The sequence below is a fragment of the Chiloscyllium punctatum genome, chromosome 7, assembly GCF_047496795.1.
Source record: "Chiloscyllium punctatum isolate Juve2018m chromosome 7, sChiPun1.3, whole genome shotgun sequence".
NCBI classification, from domain to species: Eukaryota; Metazoa; Chordata; class Chondrichthyes; order Orectolobiformes; family Hemiscylliidae; genus Chiloscyllium; species Chiloscyllium punctatum.
Genome location: NC_092745.1, coordinates 66,435,462 through 66,452,358, shown reverse-complemented (window position 1 = coordinate 66,452,358; position 16,897 = coordinate 66,435,462). Strand labels below are relative to the sequence as shown.

Here is a 16,897-nt window from a genome sequence, read left to right as displayed (position 1 = left end):
CTTAACAGAATTGAAACAAGACTGTCAACACAATCTAAATCAGAAATAGGGTGTAGGTTTGCTCACTGAGCTGTAGGTTTGATATTCAGGTATTTAATTACCTGGCTAACCCCAACCCTAACCAGGTAATGAAATATCTGGATTTCAAACCTACAGCTCAGCTAGCAAACCTACACCCTAAACCTCAACCTGAGCTACAAACCTTCACAAACCTTGCTAATCTGAAATGTCGCCTCAAAATTAGAAATATTCATGCAGGAAATAGAGACTGGATTGAAACTCCTCATGCAAAACCATGTGTTCAATAAATGCAGCTGAACTCTTAGCCTGCTCAGAGTTTTATACAGGGCAAGATTTAAGAATTAAAATTTTGTTCAGATCACAAAAGAGCAGAATTTTAGTGCTCTCCAAGTAGAATACTTGAAATACAAAACAGAAACAATGTACTCTCAGTTAAGAGTACAAAAATTGTACTTAATATGGCTAAAGGAAAGGATCAATAAAATGAAAAGGCACCAGGTGGAATTTCTTTGGGAAGATGAAAGAAGGTAAATCAGCACTTGAAGTGCCTAGCAACTTCAATGAATCAGTCCAGCCACTATAAAGAGTCATGAATATACTACAAGCAACATCTATCCATACCCTGGGCAAACCATTGAATATTGATGTCAATCTAAGCATGGAATATTTGTTATGGTTTGGCTCCTACAGAGTGTCTCAGGAGTTTCATGCTTCATTTGTGTAGCTTGAAGAAAAATACTGAGGGCAAAGCAAATAAGAATTTAATATATTCCTTAGACTTTTTTTTTCTCGCTACATTTAAAAAGGTATAGAATTCAATTTTGAGGCGGAGCAGAAACAAAAAGGGGAAGATCAAAACAGTACCCAATTTTAAGGTTTAACCAACAAAAGGAATTAGACCTTTTGCATGAGAAATGTATGGAAGTTTGAGAACCATTCTCTGAAGTAGGTGGCAAAGTACCCTGAAGTCTCAACAAAGGAAACCAAATGAGAGAGAAGAGCCCAAGTTAGAGAAAATCTGCTGGCTCACTAAAACTATTGGCATTCTCAAATTGCTGTAAGACTGTGAAGCTTGCATGATCACCTTTGATGCTTGGTGAATTTTTCATTTTTCTCTCCAAATTGTTTTCTTCTTAGTATTTTTATTTGTTGCTGTCAAGATTTCAGAATTAGTGTTTTGGTACAGGGGTGTGGCAGGAAAGAAAATTTGCTTGCTAATACAGTCTATGTGCAACATATTGGAATGAAGTACATTTGATGGTCTCCTCCTGTATTGCTTTTGCATGTTTAATATAGCTAGAAAGGATTGTAGGTCTCACCCGCATTTATTAGAAAGGCTGACTGAACCCAGGTTGTCTCCTGAAAATCATACCTCTTAAGTTTTCAGGCAATAAGTTGGGATGATTGAATCGACAGAACAAATAACAGGCAATGGTGATGGACCAAGATCTGCATAGTTAATTGTCAGAATAGTGTTCTAGACTAATCCACACCAGATTCATAATTACACAATCTGAGTAAATTAGAGAAACCTCACTCAATGCACCGGGTACAAACCAATATGAAGATCAATATTTCATTGTGCAAAGTAAGCCACAAAAAAAAAAGATGGCTCATTATGTCTCATCTGTATTCAGAAAGTTAGCACTGGGTAGCCAAGGGAACATAATTCAGGCAAAACCACTAATGTCAGCAGATCTGGATGTTATTATAGTAAAAAATAACATTTCCTTCTTTTGTAGTCCAACAAAATAAACAGGACATCAGAATAAAGATAAAATGGAAGGCAGCAAAATATCAAACACATCTGATCCCTTTTAAATGCGTTTGTTATTCATCAAGTAAACGGATGTTAAGTCAAGGCCCAAGTGAATGTTCACTTCAATGCATGAAAGAAGCCCTAAGCTGGAGATATATTCATTGAGGTATTTTTTCCACAAAATAGCCTCTTCTTGGACAATTCTGAGAAAACATGTGTACCTCTAGTGCCTAGATTGAGATAGGTCAGTTAGGAAAGAGGTTCCAGGATTTTAAGCTTGTGACAGCGACAATGATACAATACTGCAATATAACTCCAAATCAGGATGTTGTGTGATTTGGATGGAACTTGCAGGTGGTATTGCTAGATATCTCTTGCCCTTATCTTTCTGGCTGATAGGAGAAGGAATTGTATAGATTTGTACAGCTCAAATGAATGACTCAATTACTACTTCCGACCAGACTTGAAGCTAAATTTTGACAGCTTACTACTGTAAAAGAAAAACAACATAAATACCTGCTAAGGTGCCATCTAAAACAGGTGGAATAGCGAAGCAGTATTTAAGCCTTAAAAATTGTCCTCATTATGTAGCATATTTATCTAACCTGAAGAAGTGTTGCCGCTTCAATCTGCACTCCTTGCATTTTCATCATCATCAATGCTTGAGCTTTCTTCCTGGTCATATGACCACGCCAATGCTTTTGGATAATCAGTGCAGCATTTGTTGCCTTTTTGACATGCTGTCGACAGAGGAACTTACGCACAGCTGCTTGAATGACACAGACAGCTTGATTTTTTTCCTAAAACACAGTACATAATACAATTTTTAAATTTAGAAGAACAAATGTACAATTTAGGCACTGCTTGCTATGGTCTCAAGGTCTTCGAAAGCAGAGGAATGCCAAACATCTTGTAAAATGCATTCTTTATATATGTTGGGATGAAGGGCCTGTTTCCATGCTATAGGGAATCTAATCTAGTCTATTTTGACATGTGGGAAGGAATACAGAATTGGTAGAATAGCAGTTAAATAATTTACATCTTTGTGCCACCTCATACCTCAACATATTGGGTATCCCATTAAGCTCCAGTGTTGAATTACAGAAATGTTCTGCTAAATCGAATTACAAAATATCTCTATGTAAGGAGATGCTAGGCAAAGACATCTCGACACAAAGACAGAGAATATTACAATGCCAACAATAACCAATAAGCTGGAATTTAACTCACTGCTGCAAAGCTAAAATGGCACTGAACTAATTAAAACTGAGACTGGAACCACAGTAATGGGATAACTGGAAAGAATTCTGGACAAAATGCATTTTCGTGCATAATGCATTAGTCACCTGCAAACATGCATCTTTACTTCATTGTAAGGTCTTGATGAAACGCATGAAATGTAATGAAGGAAAAAAAAAGTGTACAGAGTAGTGTAGGCATAAGTATACTCTGATGCTTGCAGTAATGCCATAACAGTAAAGTAGTCCATCCAAAAATCATACAATTTAACTAACCTTATTTGCTTCTTTCCAATGGCAATAAAGTGAAATATTAGGACAATCAACAACTATTCAAGTCATTGACATATTACCATGCTTGCATAAAACTCTACTGCACATTACTAGAAAAACAATTCACTTAATACACGTACACAAGCTTTATTGGAACCCTGTAAAGGACAATATGTGAGACAATGAATATTCTGGATGATGCTTACACTACCTTTAAAAGTTGGAGCTCACAGTTGAGCTTGTACTTCCTCCAAGCTGTCTGAATGATCCTGGCAGCTCTTGTTTCATTTCGAAGGTCCAGAAGACGAGCACAAAGAAATGAAACATAAGTAATAACAACCTACAAAATAATTTTTAAAAATATTGGAAATAAATTGTGACAAAGTGACAAGAAAAAATAAATTTGCAGTGGTGGTACACAATGGCATTTGGAATATTTAGTTAAAATAACACTGAACATACTGGCCATGAGCAGCAATGATGGAATTATAATTAATCAGCAGCTTGATAAAACATCAAATGCTCAAGACTAAACCAGAAACATAAAACTTATCAAAACAGCAGTCATAAATTTTCAGATGTCATTCTATACTTAATTTTTAAATTCTGTACAAAAATGGAAATTGCTGGAAAATTTCAGCAGATCTGGCAGCATCTGTGGAGAGAAATCAGAGTTACCGTTTGGTATCGAGTAGCCCTTCCTCAGAACTCGACCCGAAACAAAGGTGTCAGACTTGCTGATTTATTTTAAAAAACAGCAATCTGCTTTTGTTTCTGATTTCCAGCATTTGCAGTTTGATTTTTTTTAAAAATACCACACTATTTAATGTTATCACCTCAAGGCAAGGATATTAAATTTTACCTTCTCTTCAGGGATAGTATTTGACATATCTGCTGGTCGTATCATAGCTGGAACCCCTCCAAGTGTTGCAACAGCAGTAGTCACCAAATTAAAATTCTTCTTTTCATTCTCCAAAAGTTCTTCAAAGAGTCTAGTTGATGAAGAAGCTAAAAAGTGAAATTAATATGCTGCTTTGTATCATATATGTAATTCTAAAAGCAACAGATGGCTCAAGCACATATCTAATTATTTACCTAACTGGAATAAAAATTAGCATTTCACCTTGTTACCACAAGTGTACACAATAGAATAGGGACTGTTACATCTCTGTTCGAACAATTCAAAAAGTAACCCCACTATCCTGTTGCCACTGCATATTTCCGTCATCAAAATTGATCAACTTGTCTTTTAAAAGAAAATAAATTCATTATTCAGCTATGCATACAAGTTCTTAGAATCTCACTATTTCAAATTGATGGCTCTTAAATCACTGACTCATGAGCCACAGAAAATAATTTTTTTTCATTCACATCATCAAAATTGTTCATAATTTTTAAAAACCTTTTCAATTCTCCCCTTTGACCACTCAGCTATGGTGGAAACAGTAAAAATATCTGAAGTTTCCTATTCACGAGACTAGTTAAGTAAAATGCACATCACACAATTGCCAGACAATGACCATTTCCTGTAAGGAAAGCCAATTTCATCTTTTTGATATTCAACAGCATTAGAGTTGCCTAATAACACCTGGGGAGCAGAGCACAGGGGAACAGCATCTAAACTGCAGCTGCCAGAGATGGAGTATTCTGTAGGCCACACAAATAAAACTCCCAACAAGGCACTTGTTAAAGACAGAGCTGAAAATGTGTTGCTGGAAAAGCGCAGCAGGTCAGGCAGCATCCAAGGAACAGGAGGATCGACGTTTCGGGCATAAGCCCTTTATGCCCGAAACGTCGATTCTCCTGTTCCTTGGATGCTGCCTGACCTGCTGCGCTTTTCCAGCAACACATTTTCAGCTCTGATCTCCAGCATCTGCAGTCCTCACTTTCTCCAACTTGTTAAAGACATACATAATGTTCTCCACTTGCTTGCTGCTCTGATAATTTTCAAAGATTTCAACACAATCCAGGAAAGGGTTGACGGCCCACCTACCAGCTTAAGCATTCACTCCTTCCATCACAGCAGTACATGTCATTTACAAGACTGTATTGCAGCAAGTTGCCAAGTCTTCTTTGATGTCACTTCACAAACCTACAACTTGCCTGCCTAACAAGAAGGCACATGGGGGATGCAACTATTTTCAACCTCCCCTCCAAGTTCCACATCACCCACGCAAGCAGCCAGATCTGATTGGCCCTTTACCTCCCGGTGAGTAAGATTTTCTGGGGCAACAGTATAGCTTGGATGCCCTGGATTAGTGTAGGTCCACCCAGCTGGCCAAAGCTCCAGTATTGACAAGTACAGCTTGTAGTCCGCTGCGCAGTAGCCAGTATATGAAAACGATGGGAAACTGGAGATCTGCCTTTGAGGACCAGCTGTCCAGTGCACACTCTGTACCCTGTCAGTTCGGAGTCTGTTCCTTTGTGCTCATTTGGTCCTACTTTAGGGCCCAAGGGCATTTAGCTACAACCAATTTTGGTCTCAGTTTCAACAAGGATGGCTTGCACCTTGGCATTAATGAGCAGTAGTCTTTTTTAAAATAAGTTTACATCATATAAAACCACAAATGTTTTGTCTAATTGCAGATGACTGGGGGGATAAATACATATTTCTAATAAACGTGCACTTTCTAGAAGTAGTATAGTCATTAGCAATGGGGCGCAAATGTCACCACTATCTTCAAAATACTGACCAGACTCACTGTGGTTTGTTGGGATGACATCAACAGAGCTTTCATCAGAGTCACTGGTTGATGTATCAATTGCCACTGTACCACGGTGTGCACATTCAACTGTCTGCAGTGTTCGTGAACAGATGTCATTTGCAGCAAGAAGGCCAGGATGATAATGATGGACAAGGTAACACAAAACCCTGCCATCAGAAAAGGCTACAGTGAAGTTCTCAATCTGAAAGAAGAAGTCGTAGAATAATAACTTGATCAACGCAGCTTAATTGTCGTTCTGCCAGTCACTTGCTACTCTTGCGCAATGAAAACAGCCACATATGGAGTAATGATGGATGGCACTTACATACAGATATATTAAAAAGACACACACAAAAGGGAAGCTTGTACAGATAAAATAAATGAATCAATAAACCTACTTTGACACCATAATATCTACAAACAGCATTAACCCAATTCATTAGCAATTTGATTCTTGGGCTGTATTTTTCAGGCGTATCTTTGAGGTTTTGATCTTTTGGCGATTTTGGTGACAGTACAGATACAGAGCGCAGGGCTACCAGTTTATGGCATGTGCGCAAGGTTTTTTGCAAGAATTCAATTTCTTCTTGTAATTGTTCTTCATTCAGCAAAATCTCGACCTAAGAGGAAAGAAATCAGCACAGTCAAAATACTTAACCTCCAACGCACACATCATTGTTGAAAATACACAGGGCTGGTAGTTAAATTTACCCATGGAACTTCGTAAGTAACCCATGGAAAAAAAAAGTCAAGGATAGAAACAAAAAAATTCAAGAATTATTGCCTTGCTCCTACTGTATGAATCAACAGTTCCTCTCTAGTCTAAACAGACCTGAACAATTGTAAGCACAGTTGTCCCATTGAAAGAGTAGGAAAACAATGCAGAGATTTTTTTTTCAAAGAAGCAGTGTATGTAGGAGGGATGGCTGCTTTTCCAAACTCAGATTTTGTTGCTCCTATGCTCCTTGTTGCAACTTTACCAACCACAGGTTTCCTCCCTCCCAGTCTTGCGCTTTTCCTGAGACATAATCTACGACTGGTGGAGCAGAAAGGGTGGGAGGGAAGCAACCTGTAGCTGGAGGAGTTGGAACAATCACATTCATTGGTCCCAGTGCCATCACCTGGAAGACAGTTGTCTGCACCACTACTCATCTATTGAGAAGTCGGAGGAAAAGAAATGAAAACAAAAATACAGACGGAGCTAGTAGTCAGAAACCCAGTAACCAGGCTAGAAGCAGGACTCAAGGTGAAGGCTGTACCTAGAATAGGTTCATGATCCATTTCAGTCACGTCTTGGCTAAAGAGGATGGAGTAGGCGGGCAGAAACCCAGTAACGAGGTTGGGGTCAGGTCTCAGGGGAAATCACCACTTTACCTCACCTTCGCTCTCATCCTTTGGTGTCTTTGCTAATGGGGCTGGGATTTTTGTCTGACCTTTCACATTTTCACTGTGACAAGAGTCTGAATACATTGCAGGCTATTTGGTGAGGAATGGAGATAATTTGCAGAATCACCAAAGTTAACGGAGGAGTTGTCCAAATCTGGTGCTCATTGAGGAAGACATTAGGTGGTGGTCTGGATCACCATAAAATGAGCCACATTCTGATAATAAACACAAGTTAAAGCTTACTTATGCTTCCGAAAGCTAATCTCATATACAAAAATTTTGAGAATATGGATATTAGCATTTAAAAAACAGGAAAAAGGTTGACATCAACATGTTAATATCCAAATTTTAGCTTAATGACTACCTGAAGCAATGTTCTGTTGGAGCTCCTTTTGCATTTGATTTCATTAAAGATGGATTCTCCCTAGTCAGCACCACTTGAACAAACAAAATGGGTATAAAGACCCACAATTAATGCTCCTTTGATCATTCAATCTTGCATCACTTAAGTACACACGATCACTAAGGTGGTGCTTGTGAAGCGGCTGCAGATTATACAAATCCTTAACTGATGGCTGGTTTGATGCTGCAGCATTAATTTGTGCACACTCTTTGTTGCACAGCTCTAGGATCTTGTGGCACAATGGTACTGTTCCTAATTGAGCCGGGAAGCTCAAGTTTAAATTCCACCTGGTCCAAGGGTGTGCAATAACATCTCTGAACAGGTTGATTAAAAATATTGTGTTGAACAGTTCACCCTTGCAAGTCACTACCATTTTTCATTAAATGGCCACCTGGCTTTCGCAAGGCTGCCAGAAGCTAAAAAGTAAAGAAAGTAAAATTCAAAAAGATGAGTATTTTCTTCAGCGTTTGAGGCAGTAAGATCCCAAGTGATGGTGAAAACAAATAAATGGATGAAGTCACATACATTTCTAAATATGTATTGTGTAGAATTTCAATGCTAACCCAGCAACTCTTTCACTTTAATTTCAGAATATTTGCACCATCTTTGAGGAATGACAAGTATACTTTTAAGAAACACATACCTGAAATGCAAAGATGATTCTCCACAACAATGATAAGGTTTTTTCTCTATGTCCATCAACAATATCTCTAGAATCTATTACGCTGCCTTATAAACAAAAATTGGAAAAAAAAGGTTTAAAACTAATCATGAATGAAAAAGCTCTGTATTCTCAAGTCACAGTTACAGAATTTCAATTTTACCCCGTTCATCTCTCAGGTCAACTCCTCGAGTTTTAAGGGCACTTAATGCAACATCCATGTTGTGCAGTTTTTGAAGACGGCTAATAGCTGGAACTCTTAGCTGCTTTGACAGTTTCCAGTTTCGTGTGAGAAGCTCCACTGCTCGCCTATAAAAGAGATTGTCCAAATCAAAAGAAAATAAACGAACATCATACTAAATACATCAATTGGAATTACACATCATTAGCAATTCTCAAGGTTGAAAATCTCGACTAAGTTTAAAAATTGCTCACTGTCTTGTCTCAAGACAACTTTACTATATCAATTTGCTTATTTAGAGCACTCATCAAGTCAAAGGAAAATTAATCATACAAAATTCTAACTATATGGACAGGCTAAAAGACCAGCTAGGTAAGTTGCAAAGTAATATGTCCTTATGATTTATTTCATTTTCTTCATTAAATATTCAATGATTAAACAGCAATACCAGATAACATCAACTCTAAAAACCAAGTACTTTGTCCATTGGTTTGAAATACAATCAATGTAAGTTTGATCAAACATTTGTTGAACTCCACGTGAAGATCTACAATTGGACATTCTGTAGCAATTACATTTCAAAACAGTCAATGATGAATTCCATGGAGTCTATCATTTTTAAATCAAGGTTACAGCTCAGAGTCAAATACACTCTGATTGCAGAGCACATTGCATAATTTCAGAGTTTCCTATTCTGCAATGCATTAACTTGATTGGCACCACATCCATAAATATCCAGTCACTCCACCAACATTCTCAGCAATGTACACCATCAACAAGATGCACTGCAGAAATTCGCCAAAGATCCTTTGACCTCACATTCCTAACACAACCAATTCCATCCAGGAAAACCTGGGGAGAGCTCAATACCACCTTCTTAAGAGCAACAAGGGACAGTCAATTGCTAGCTCAACTAGCAACGTAAATATCCCACGAGTGAACAAAAACAATTGTTTCATCTTCTGAAATGCTGTTGATTTTGGAACAGTTACAGTGGATTGGAAGGTAGTAAAAGTACCACAAACTATAAGCTAGTTTTCCTGATTCAGCTATGTGGAAAATGTTGGAATCATAAAGAATGTGTTAGCAGGCAATTTAATAAAAAATTGTAAAACCATGTTGATTGCACCAAGTCATATTACAAAAAGAAAACTACAATTAGCCAATCTACAAGAGATTTATATGAATAAATAACTAGCAGCAAACATGAGTTTGGTATATTGCCGCATGTTTCAAATTTCTAAAAGCATTTGATGAAGCACAAGAAAAGGTTGTTGCACCAAATAATGGCTTGGTGGACTATGAGTATTTTATTAGCACATTTAGAGAAATGTCCATCAGACTGGAAACAAACAGTCCAAAAAAAAATCATTTTCAATTAACAAGCTGTTAGTTGGATACTAAGAAGATCAGTTATAATGCCTCTAACATTCACAATCTACAGTACTATACTTGGCCCTTTTACCTGATTCAGTATTTGCTAAATATGTTTTTTCTTCTTTAGTATGGACTTGGGAATCTGTATGGTTTTACTGTTTTCTAAATTAGCTGCTCGCGAGTTACGATTCCAGCATTTTCCTGACGGCGGACATCATAAACTGGCGCTATCTTTCTCCTTTCTTGAATAGCAATGCTACCTTCTAATCCCCAGAAAGTTCTAAATTTTTTGCAGATATTGGAACAGATTAAACCAATGCATTGAAGAACAATCAGACTCTCAGAAATTGTGCAGTATGCTCTTCCATTAAAAGTGCATTTGGCTCTGCGATGTAGAGTTAAGATGAAAATCATTAGAAATTTGACTGTCTGCAAACAACGCTACGTGGTAAAAGTTAAGCTAAGGTTATAGATAGGTTAAGTGGAAAATTGGTGGCAGAAGGTATCGAAAGCAGAAAAATGGCAGTTATTCATTTTTTGGAATTTACTTAAGTGACAAAATGTGAAAATTAAAAGAATTTGGTTGCCATTTTGCCAGAAACACAAAATTAACATTCAGGTATAGCAAACAATGAAGAAGTAACATATTGACCTGGATTACCAGGGGTTGGGGCACAAAATTAAGAAAGTCTAGCCGGAACATAGGACTTTTGTGAGATGATACCTAAAATGCTGCACACGGGTCTAGTCAGATTCCAAGGAAGTGAACAGTTTTGTTAACAGGGCTATCATCAAGGTTCCCGAATTGACTCGTGTTGAGAAGTTTGACTTTCCAGGTCAGGTGGAGTAGTATGAGCTAGTATTCCCTAGATTTAAATGAATAAGAAGTGATCCCATTGATACATGCAAAGTTCTGATAGCATTTCACAGGAAAGTTGCCAACAGGTTGAGTCCCTGGCCGGAAAGTCTAAAACGAAGGGATTATGCAGTGCCAGGATTAGAGATTCGTCACTTCCAAAAGACAAATAAAAATTTCTTCACTCAGATGTTTGCAAATCTTAGGATCTCTTGGCCAATGAGGGAAGATAGGGAAGAAAGGAGTATGAGCAGGTAAAAATAATTTGTGTCAAATTCATCAAAAAGAGTTTCAAAATAATTAATTGGTTCAGATCTTAGAAATATACAAGATATAAACATATTGAGCAATTTTAGATAGGATAAAATTGCTGGAAGAACATCAGGACGTCAAATAACCCAGAGACAAACAAATACTTAAACCTATGTTGGGTCAGTAATGCTATTCATACAAACTACTCATACCTTAAAAAGTATACAACTTTATACCACTTCAATTCTTTAGAATATGCACCACATTTAAGAGAAAAGTCAGAGGCACCATCATTCCATTGGATCAGTAAAATATACTTACACCAAACGAACACCACATCGAAGATCGACAGCTATATTGGTGATAGCAAAATTAAATTCATGAAGAGGTGTCTGAAAATGGCTAACAGTCAACCCAAAGTAACTGAGATGACGAGAAATATCTCCTTCACCACTGAGAAAATCTCGAGAGAAAGCAAGTAACAGATCTTTGCTTGTCTAAAATAGAAAGACAAGTTAAAATTAGAATATTCAAAGGTTACTAGTAAATAAAGTCATATTGTAATGCACATGGTCTATAATTTTTGGTACAGAATACACTACCTTGGACCCAATAAATATTTCACAGAGCCAAAAAATGTTTTGCAAATGTTTAAGAACATTCAAGTCACACAGAATGTCAAAACAAAGATTTTCTAACCTCATCTCACCATTTAAAAGAAAGCATTAGTACAATTAAATAAAACCTGTTATTTTGTTTTTAAATCTAAAAGGTGTTATAACAAAATCTATGCATGTATAGATTTTCAATAAAAACTCAATGAATATGCATGGAGAACCAGTATTTTTTCATATCTAACCTTAAATTCTGCATCTTTGCAGAAAAGGCATGGATCATGATCGATCAACCTAGACTGTTTGGCACAATCCAGAAACCAAACCAAAAGCAGGAATTTCTTCAGTGTAAACTGTGCCAAAACCTCTTGATGCTCTAGAAAATCAAGACAAAGAATTACAATGCAATTTACAGTAAAATTAATTTCTAGTTGAGCCTTAATAGATTACTAACAGTATTTTTAAACTACTGATTGAGGTGCAACCCCAAATTCAAGATGGAAATGTAATCAAGACTCAAGAAACAATATACGTTAATTAAAATCCACTGCATTTAAACAAGCAAATTAAGTTTAATTAACTTTGTGAAATTACCTACATTGGTAGGAGTAACTGTAAAAAGGATTACTATTTGAATGGTAAAAAGTTGCAGCATACCGGTATGCAGAGGGACCTGGGTGTACTTGTGCATGAATCACAGAGGGTTGCTCTGCAGGTACAACAAGTAATTAGGAAGACAAATGGCATGTTGCCCTTCTTTGCTAAAGGGACTGAGTTTGAAAGCTGGTGGGGGTTATGTTTCAGCTGAGGCCACATCTGGAGTACTGCTTGCAGTTTTCTTCTCCTTACTTGAGAAAGGATATACTGACACTAAAAGGGGTGCACAGTAGGTTCACTAGGTTGATTCCGGAGTTGAGGTTTATGAGGAGTGACTGAGTAGACTGGGATTATATTCACTGGAATTCAAAAGAATGAGGGAGGAATCTTACAGAAACATAAAATTATGAAGGGAATAGATAAATTGAAGTAGAGAAGATGCTTCCACTGGCAGGTGAAACTAGGACAAGAGGTCATAGCCTCAAGATTAGATGGAGCAGATTTAGGACTGAATTGAGAAGGAACTTCTGCACCCAGAGAGTTGTAAATCTATGGAATTCCCTGCCCAGTGAAGTAGTTGATGCTACTTCAGTAAATGTTTTTAAAGCTGAGATTTCTTGACTGTTTTAATTTAAATGAAAGTGTAGTTTGAAGCAATCATGACCAATAAAAGGAAACTGCAAAAATACTTTTGTCTTTGAGATAGCCAAAATAATTCTTGCCCCAAAGTGGCTATGTCCCTTAACTAGTAGTGCTGGGCAAACTGGCTGGTCCTCCCTGCCATTGCAGCCATGGCCTGCAAACCAACAGCTCACCCATGCCCTCAACAGTCTTATCCACCTATCACTTTTCGTTTCTCCTCCAGTCAAAGACCATTCCCTCCTGCACTTGCTGCTGATCAACAAATGTAGGGAATTAAATCAGCCTGGGAATAGAGGAACAGTTCCTTTCAAAATTTTAATTCCAAATTGGGGGCAAATTTTCTTTGATTGTCCAGGAAAAATCAGTCATGGACTGACCAATTTATGTGGATGCGTTCACCCACTGCCTTTGTGTATTTTGTGTGTTGCAGCTTATGTTCTACAAGCTCCTCCACTTTTGCAAACTATACATAATACAACTGTTCAACTTGTAACTCGGGTAGCACAATTACAAGATGTAAAAGTGAATTTAATAAATCCAGACCTTTGTGAGCTAGGATTCTGAAAATTAAAAACATACAGAAGAGCAATTAGTTCACTAATGCCATTCAGGAGAAGGGAAAATGTCAGTCCGCTATCTGATTGCACTGTCCATGTGGTCAAGTTACAATGATCTTCAGTGGACTAACAAATCACCTCAAATTATAGAAGTAGTAGCAGAAGTAGAATCAACAATAACTGTTGAAAAGAAGGGAATTTGTAAAACAAATTGCAAAACTTGTAAAACTTTATTGGAGATAACATAATGCAGTGTAATCTTATTTTGTGCTGTAAAATTTAACGATCTTAAATCAATATTATTCCAATTAGCAGAACCAAAATACGTACACAGAAAACTAAATTCGCACTTATTGAAACTTAGATCAATGTTTAGTTCCAATCCATCTTTCTCTCAATACTTCTGGAGGCACTTCAAGTCAATGACAGCCCTGTAGCCTACATGTCACACTTAGATTTTGAAACACTTTTCATATTTGAAGCAAAACTTTTTTTACCGTCACGATATAAATGTGGCACAGTTGGATGTTGAAATACTGCAGCTATATCAGAATTCCAAAGTAGGCGGTTTAAAATAAATCTAGCTAAGCCAACCACATCGCTGTTGCTTTCCAATGGAATCAGTTCACCAAATATACACTGAAATGTGACAAGATGAAGATTTCAGCCATTACACCAAAATATATGCACCATTACACAAAACTGTCAAATTTGCTTATATTATTCCTAATTGTACAAAGTAAGCCTTACTTCCAGTCCTATACGCAACCACAGAGGATTATATGACAAAAGCCACTTTAGGATCTTCTGTCGCTCTCCTTCAGTGAAAAAGAAAATACAAGAGGTAAATATAATAGCACGTACTGAGAAAAAAATTCCAAAATCAGTAAAATTCAAAGTTATGTTCCACATTCCACAGTAACAGAAAGGAAGTAACATTTGTGGAGCTATACAACTAAATATGTAACTTTAAGGATAAATTGAACATAATAACTTTCTTCCTAATAAAAACATTGCTATTGAATGGTGATGACAAATTATTCTAATTTTCATTCTGCTGTCCATTCAATACAAGTAATTGGACCTGTTTCATTGCAGAATTGCAAAGACATAAAAAAAGGCATGCCTTTAAGTTAGACAGATACCATCTCTGGATTTTATTTACCTTAGCAACAATGTGTGAGTGAATCCAGCATTATTATAGCCAGACCAGATTAACAGGAATGTTACAGCTCCGTATCAATTTTGGTGGGAGCCAATTCCTTTTACCAATGATTATTGCAAACATTTTGCTTCGGCTTTTTAGCCTACCTCATTTGCAAAAGCCAAATACAAGAGTTTCAAATATCAGTAGGGGAAAATTTAGGGCACTCTAATCATCACCTCAAAGTTAGGTCAGTTGTAGAAAAAGAGCAAGCTAGACTAAAAAAATGGGGTGAAATCAATTGAAACCAAAGACTTGCAGGTGAAACAGGATCTGCAAGAGAGGCTGCATAAATGGAAGAAATAGGTCAGCCACAGACCAAGTACAGTCCCATGAGGAGGCAATAGCCTAGTGGTATTATCGCTAGACTATTAATCTGCAGAAGCAGATAATGTTCTGAAGACCTGGTTTCAATTCCCACATTGACAGATGGTGAAATATCAATTCAATAAAAAGAAAAATCTAGAAGTAGAAGTCTAATAATGACCACGAAACCATCACAAATTGTCAGGAAAAACCCATATGGTTCACCAATATCCTTTAAGGAAGGAAACTGTCCTCTGGCCTATATGTGACTCTAGACATACAGCCATGTGGTTGTCTCTCAACTACCCTTTGAGCAATTAGGGATGGTCAATGAATGCTGGCCTAGCCAGCAACACACACATCCGGTGAATAAATAAGTAAAAGTAGAAATGCAGACATCCCTGGATGACAAAAATAATAGAGAAGACGACAAAGATGAAGTGGTTTCAGACATCCTTGTGCAAACATGAGCTTAAAGATAAGCCCAGCAACTAGAGTCCAGTCGGTTTAATGTTGGTAGTGGGGGACCTTACAGAAATTGTAATTCTGGACAAAACGGTTCATTAAGTGGGTAAATATGGGCTTATTAAGGAAAGCCAGCACTGACTTATACAGCAATAAAATTGAACTAACTAACTTGGAGTTTTTGATCAGGATGCTGCCAGCTTTATTAGTTATGCTGACAACCTATTCTACAATAATTTATGAACACATCAACATAAGTATCATTGCTGTTGCATCCCCTTTGGAACTGTATTCTTTGGAATTGTTTCTCCACATTCTTCCACCAAGACATATCACAACATACTGCATTGCACTTCTTCTGTCTTTTTAAACTCCTGCACTGTCCTCCTCAGCTCACAATGTTGTCTAGTTTTGCAACATCTGTGAAATTTGATTGGTGTTGTGATATAGTAAACTTCAGAACTTTAATAACTGTTCATGGATGGAGAAAAAAAAATCAAAGAAAAAAAAGAGTTATACATGGAATAAAGCAGTAATAACTCTGTTTTTAATATAGTTTACTCCAGACAAAGACAAATTTTGCAGGAATTAAAAGCCTGAGAAAAGGAAGTGTTGAAGCAACATGAATATAAATGTTCCGCCATCTATTTGAGAACTGGCTGCTTCACAGGTAGAGAGAGATGCAAGGTGTCAATTTAACATTTCTGCCATGCTTTCTGTCTCCAGGCTTACATCATTTATTTGAGTCACTTATCTGCCCGACTCCTACTTTTGCCACTGCGTTATCAATGTATCATTAGAAGACTTTGGGATTTCCAGACCTTGGATACCAAATGTTGGATACCAGAGCTTTTTCACAATCCCCAACTCCCCTTGTTTGCTTTTCTACATCCCTCAGAATCTTTTGTTTTCAGCTTGGATCTTAATTGTATTTTCACTTGATACGTTTCCTTTTTAACCTTTATTTCGATCTCCTGCACCACCCAAAGATATTTGGATTTGTTCCTCTTGAGAAATTGCAGAGGCACATTCAGTTGAGATATTCAAGAAAGAATTGGATTGTTATTTGACAAGGAAGCAGCATAGGGCTCCAAGAAGATGGGAAAATGACACAATGTAAATTGCCAGCATTGGGTCTTGCCACAGGCACAACAGATCAAAAGTTTTGTTCCATTCTCTGCTAATTGCATTTCAGTGCTCTATTCCTTTCCCAGAGGATTGCATATTTGATTACTTGATAACGTTTGTACATGGCTTCATTATATCCATATGTGACATGATTGATGATCTTTTCATTTCTTTTAGTTACACTTCTATAGTCCCTGCTTCTCTTCCTTTCCGATGTTACAAAAGATATAACTTCGTAAGGTTATAGGAGGTTTACATGAATCATGAATTTG

The 16,897-nt window shown here is 37.1% G+C and overlaps 1 protein-coding gene across 3 annotated transcripts in view; it reads right to left on the bottom strand.

Annotated features, from left to right (window-relative positions):
• Window positions 1-16,897, bottom strand: part of aspm (assembly factor for spindle microtubules) — a 55,999-nt gene that overhangs the window by 25,691 nt on the left and 13,411 nt on the right. For 2 of the 3 annotated variants that reach the window (XM_072573896.1, XM_072573898.1), the window contains exons 7-17: window positions 14,273-14,340; window positions 14,020-14,161; window positions 11,972-12,102; window positions 11,434-11,609; window positions 8,610-8,755; window positions 8,429-8,514; window positions 6,395-6,616; window positions 5,985-6,198; window positions 4,154-4,299; window positions 3,503-3,631; window positions 2,386-2,580 (exon numbers count right to left, since the gene is read on the bottom strand). In XM_072573896.1, coding sequence (XP_072429997.1) covers window positions 2,386-2,580; window positions 3,503-3,631; window positions 4,154-4,299; window positions 5,985-6,198; window positions 6,395-6,616; window positions 8,429-8,514; window positions 8,610-8,755; window positions 11,434-11,609; window positions 11,972-12,102; window positions 14,020-14,161; window positions 14,273-14,340 — 1,655 coding nt within the window. The remainder of the gene's footprint in view (window positions 1-2,385; window positions 2,581-3,502; window positions 3,632-4,153; window positions 4,300-5,984; window positions 6,199-6,394; window positions 6,617-8,428; window positions 8,515-8,609; window positions 8,756-11,433; window positions 11,610-11,971; window positions 12,103-14,019; window positions 14,162-14,272; window positions 14,341-16,897) is intronic. The other variant, XM_072573897.1, reaches the window with a different exon arrangement.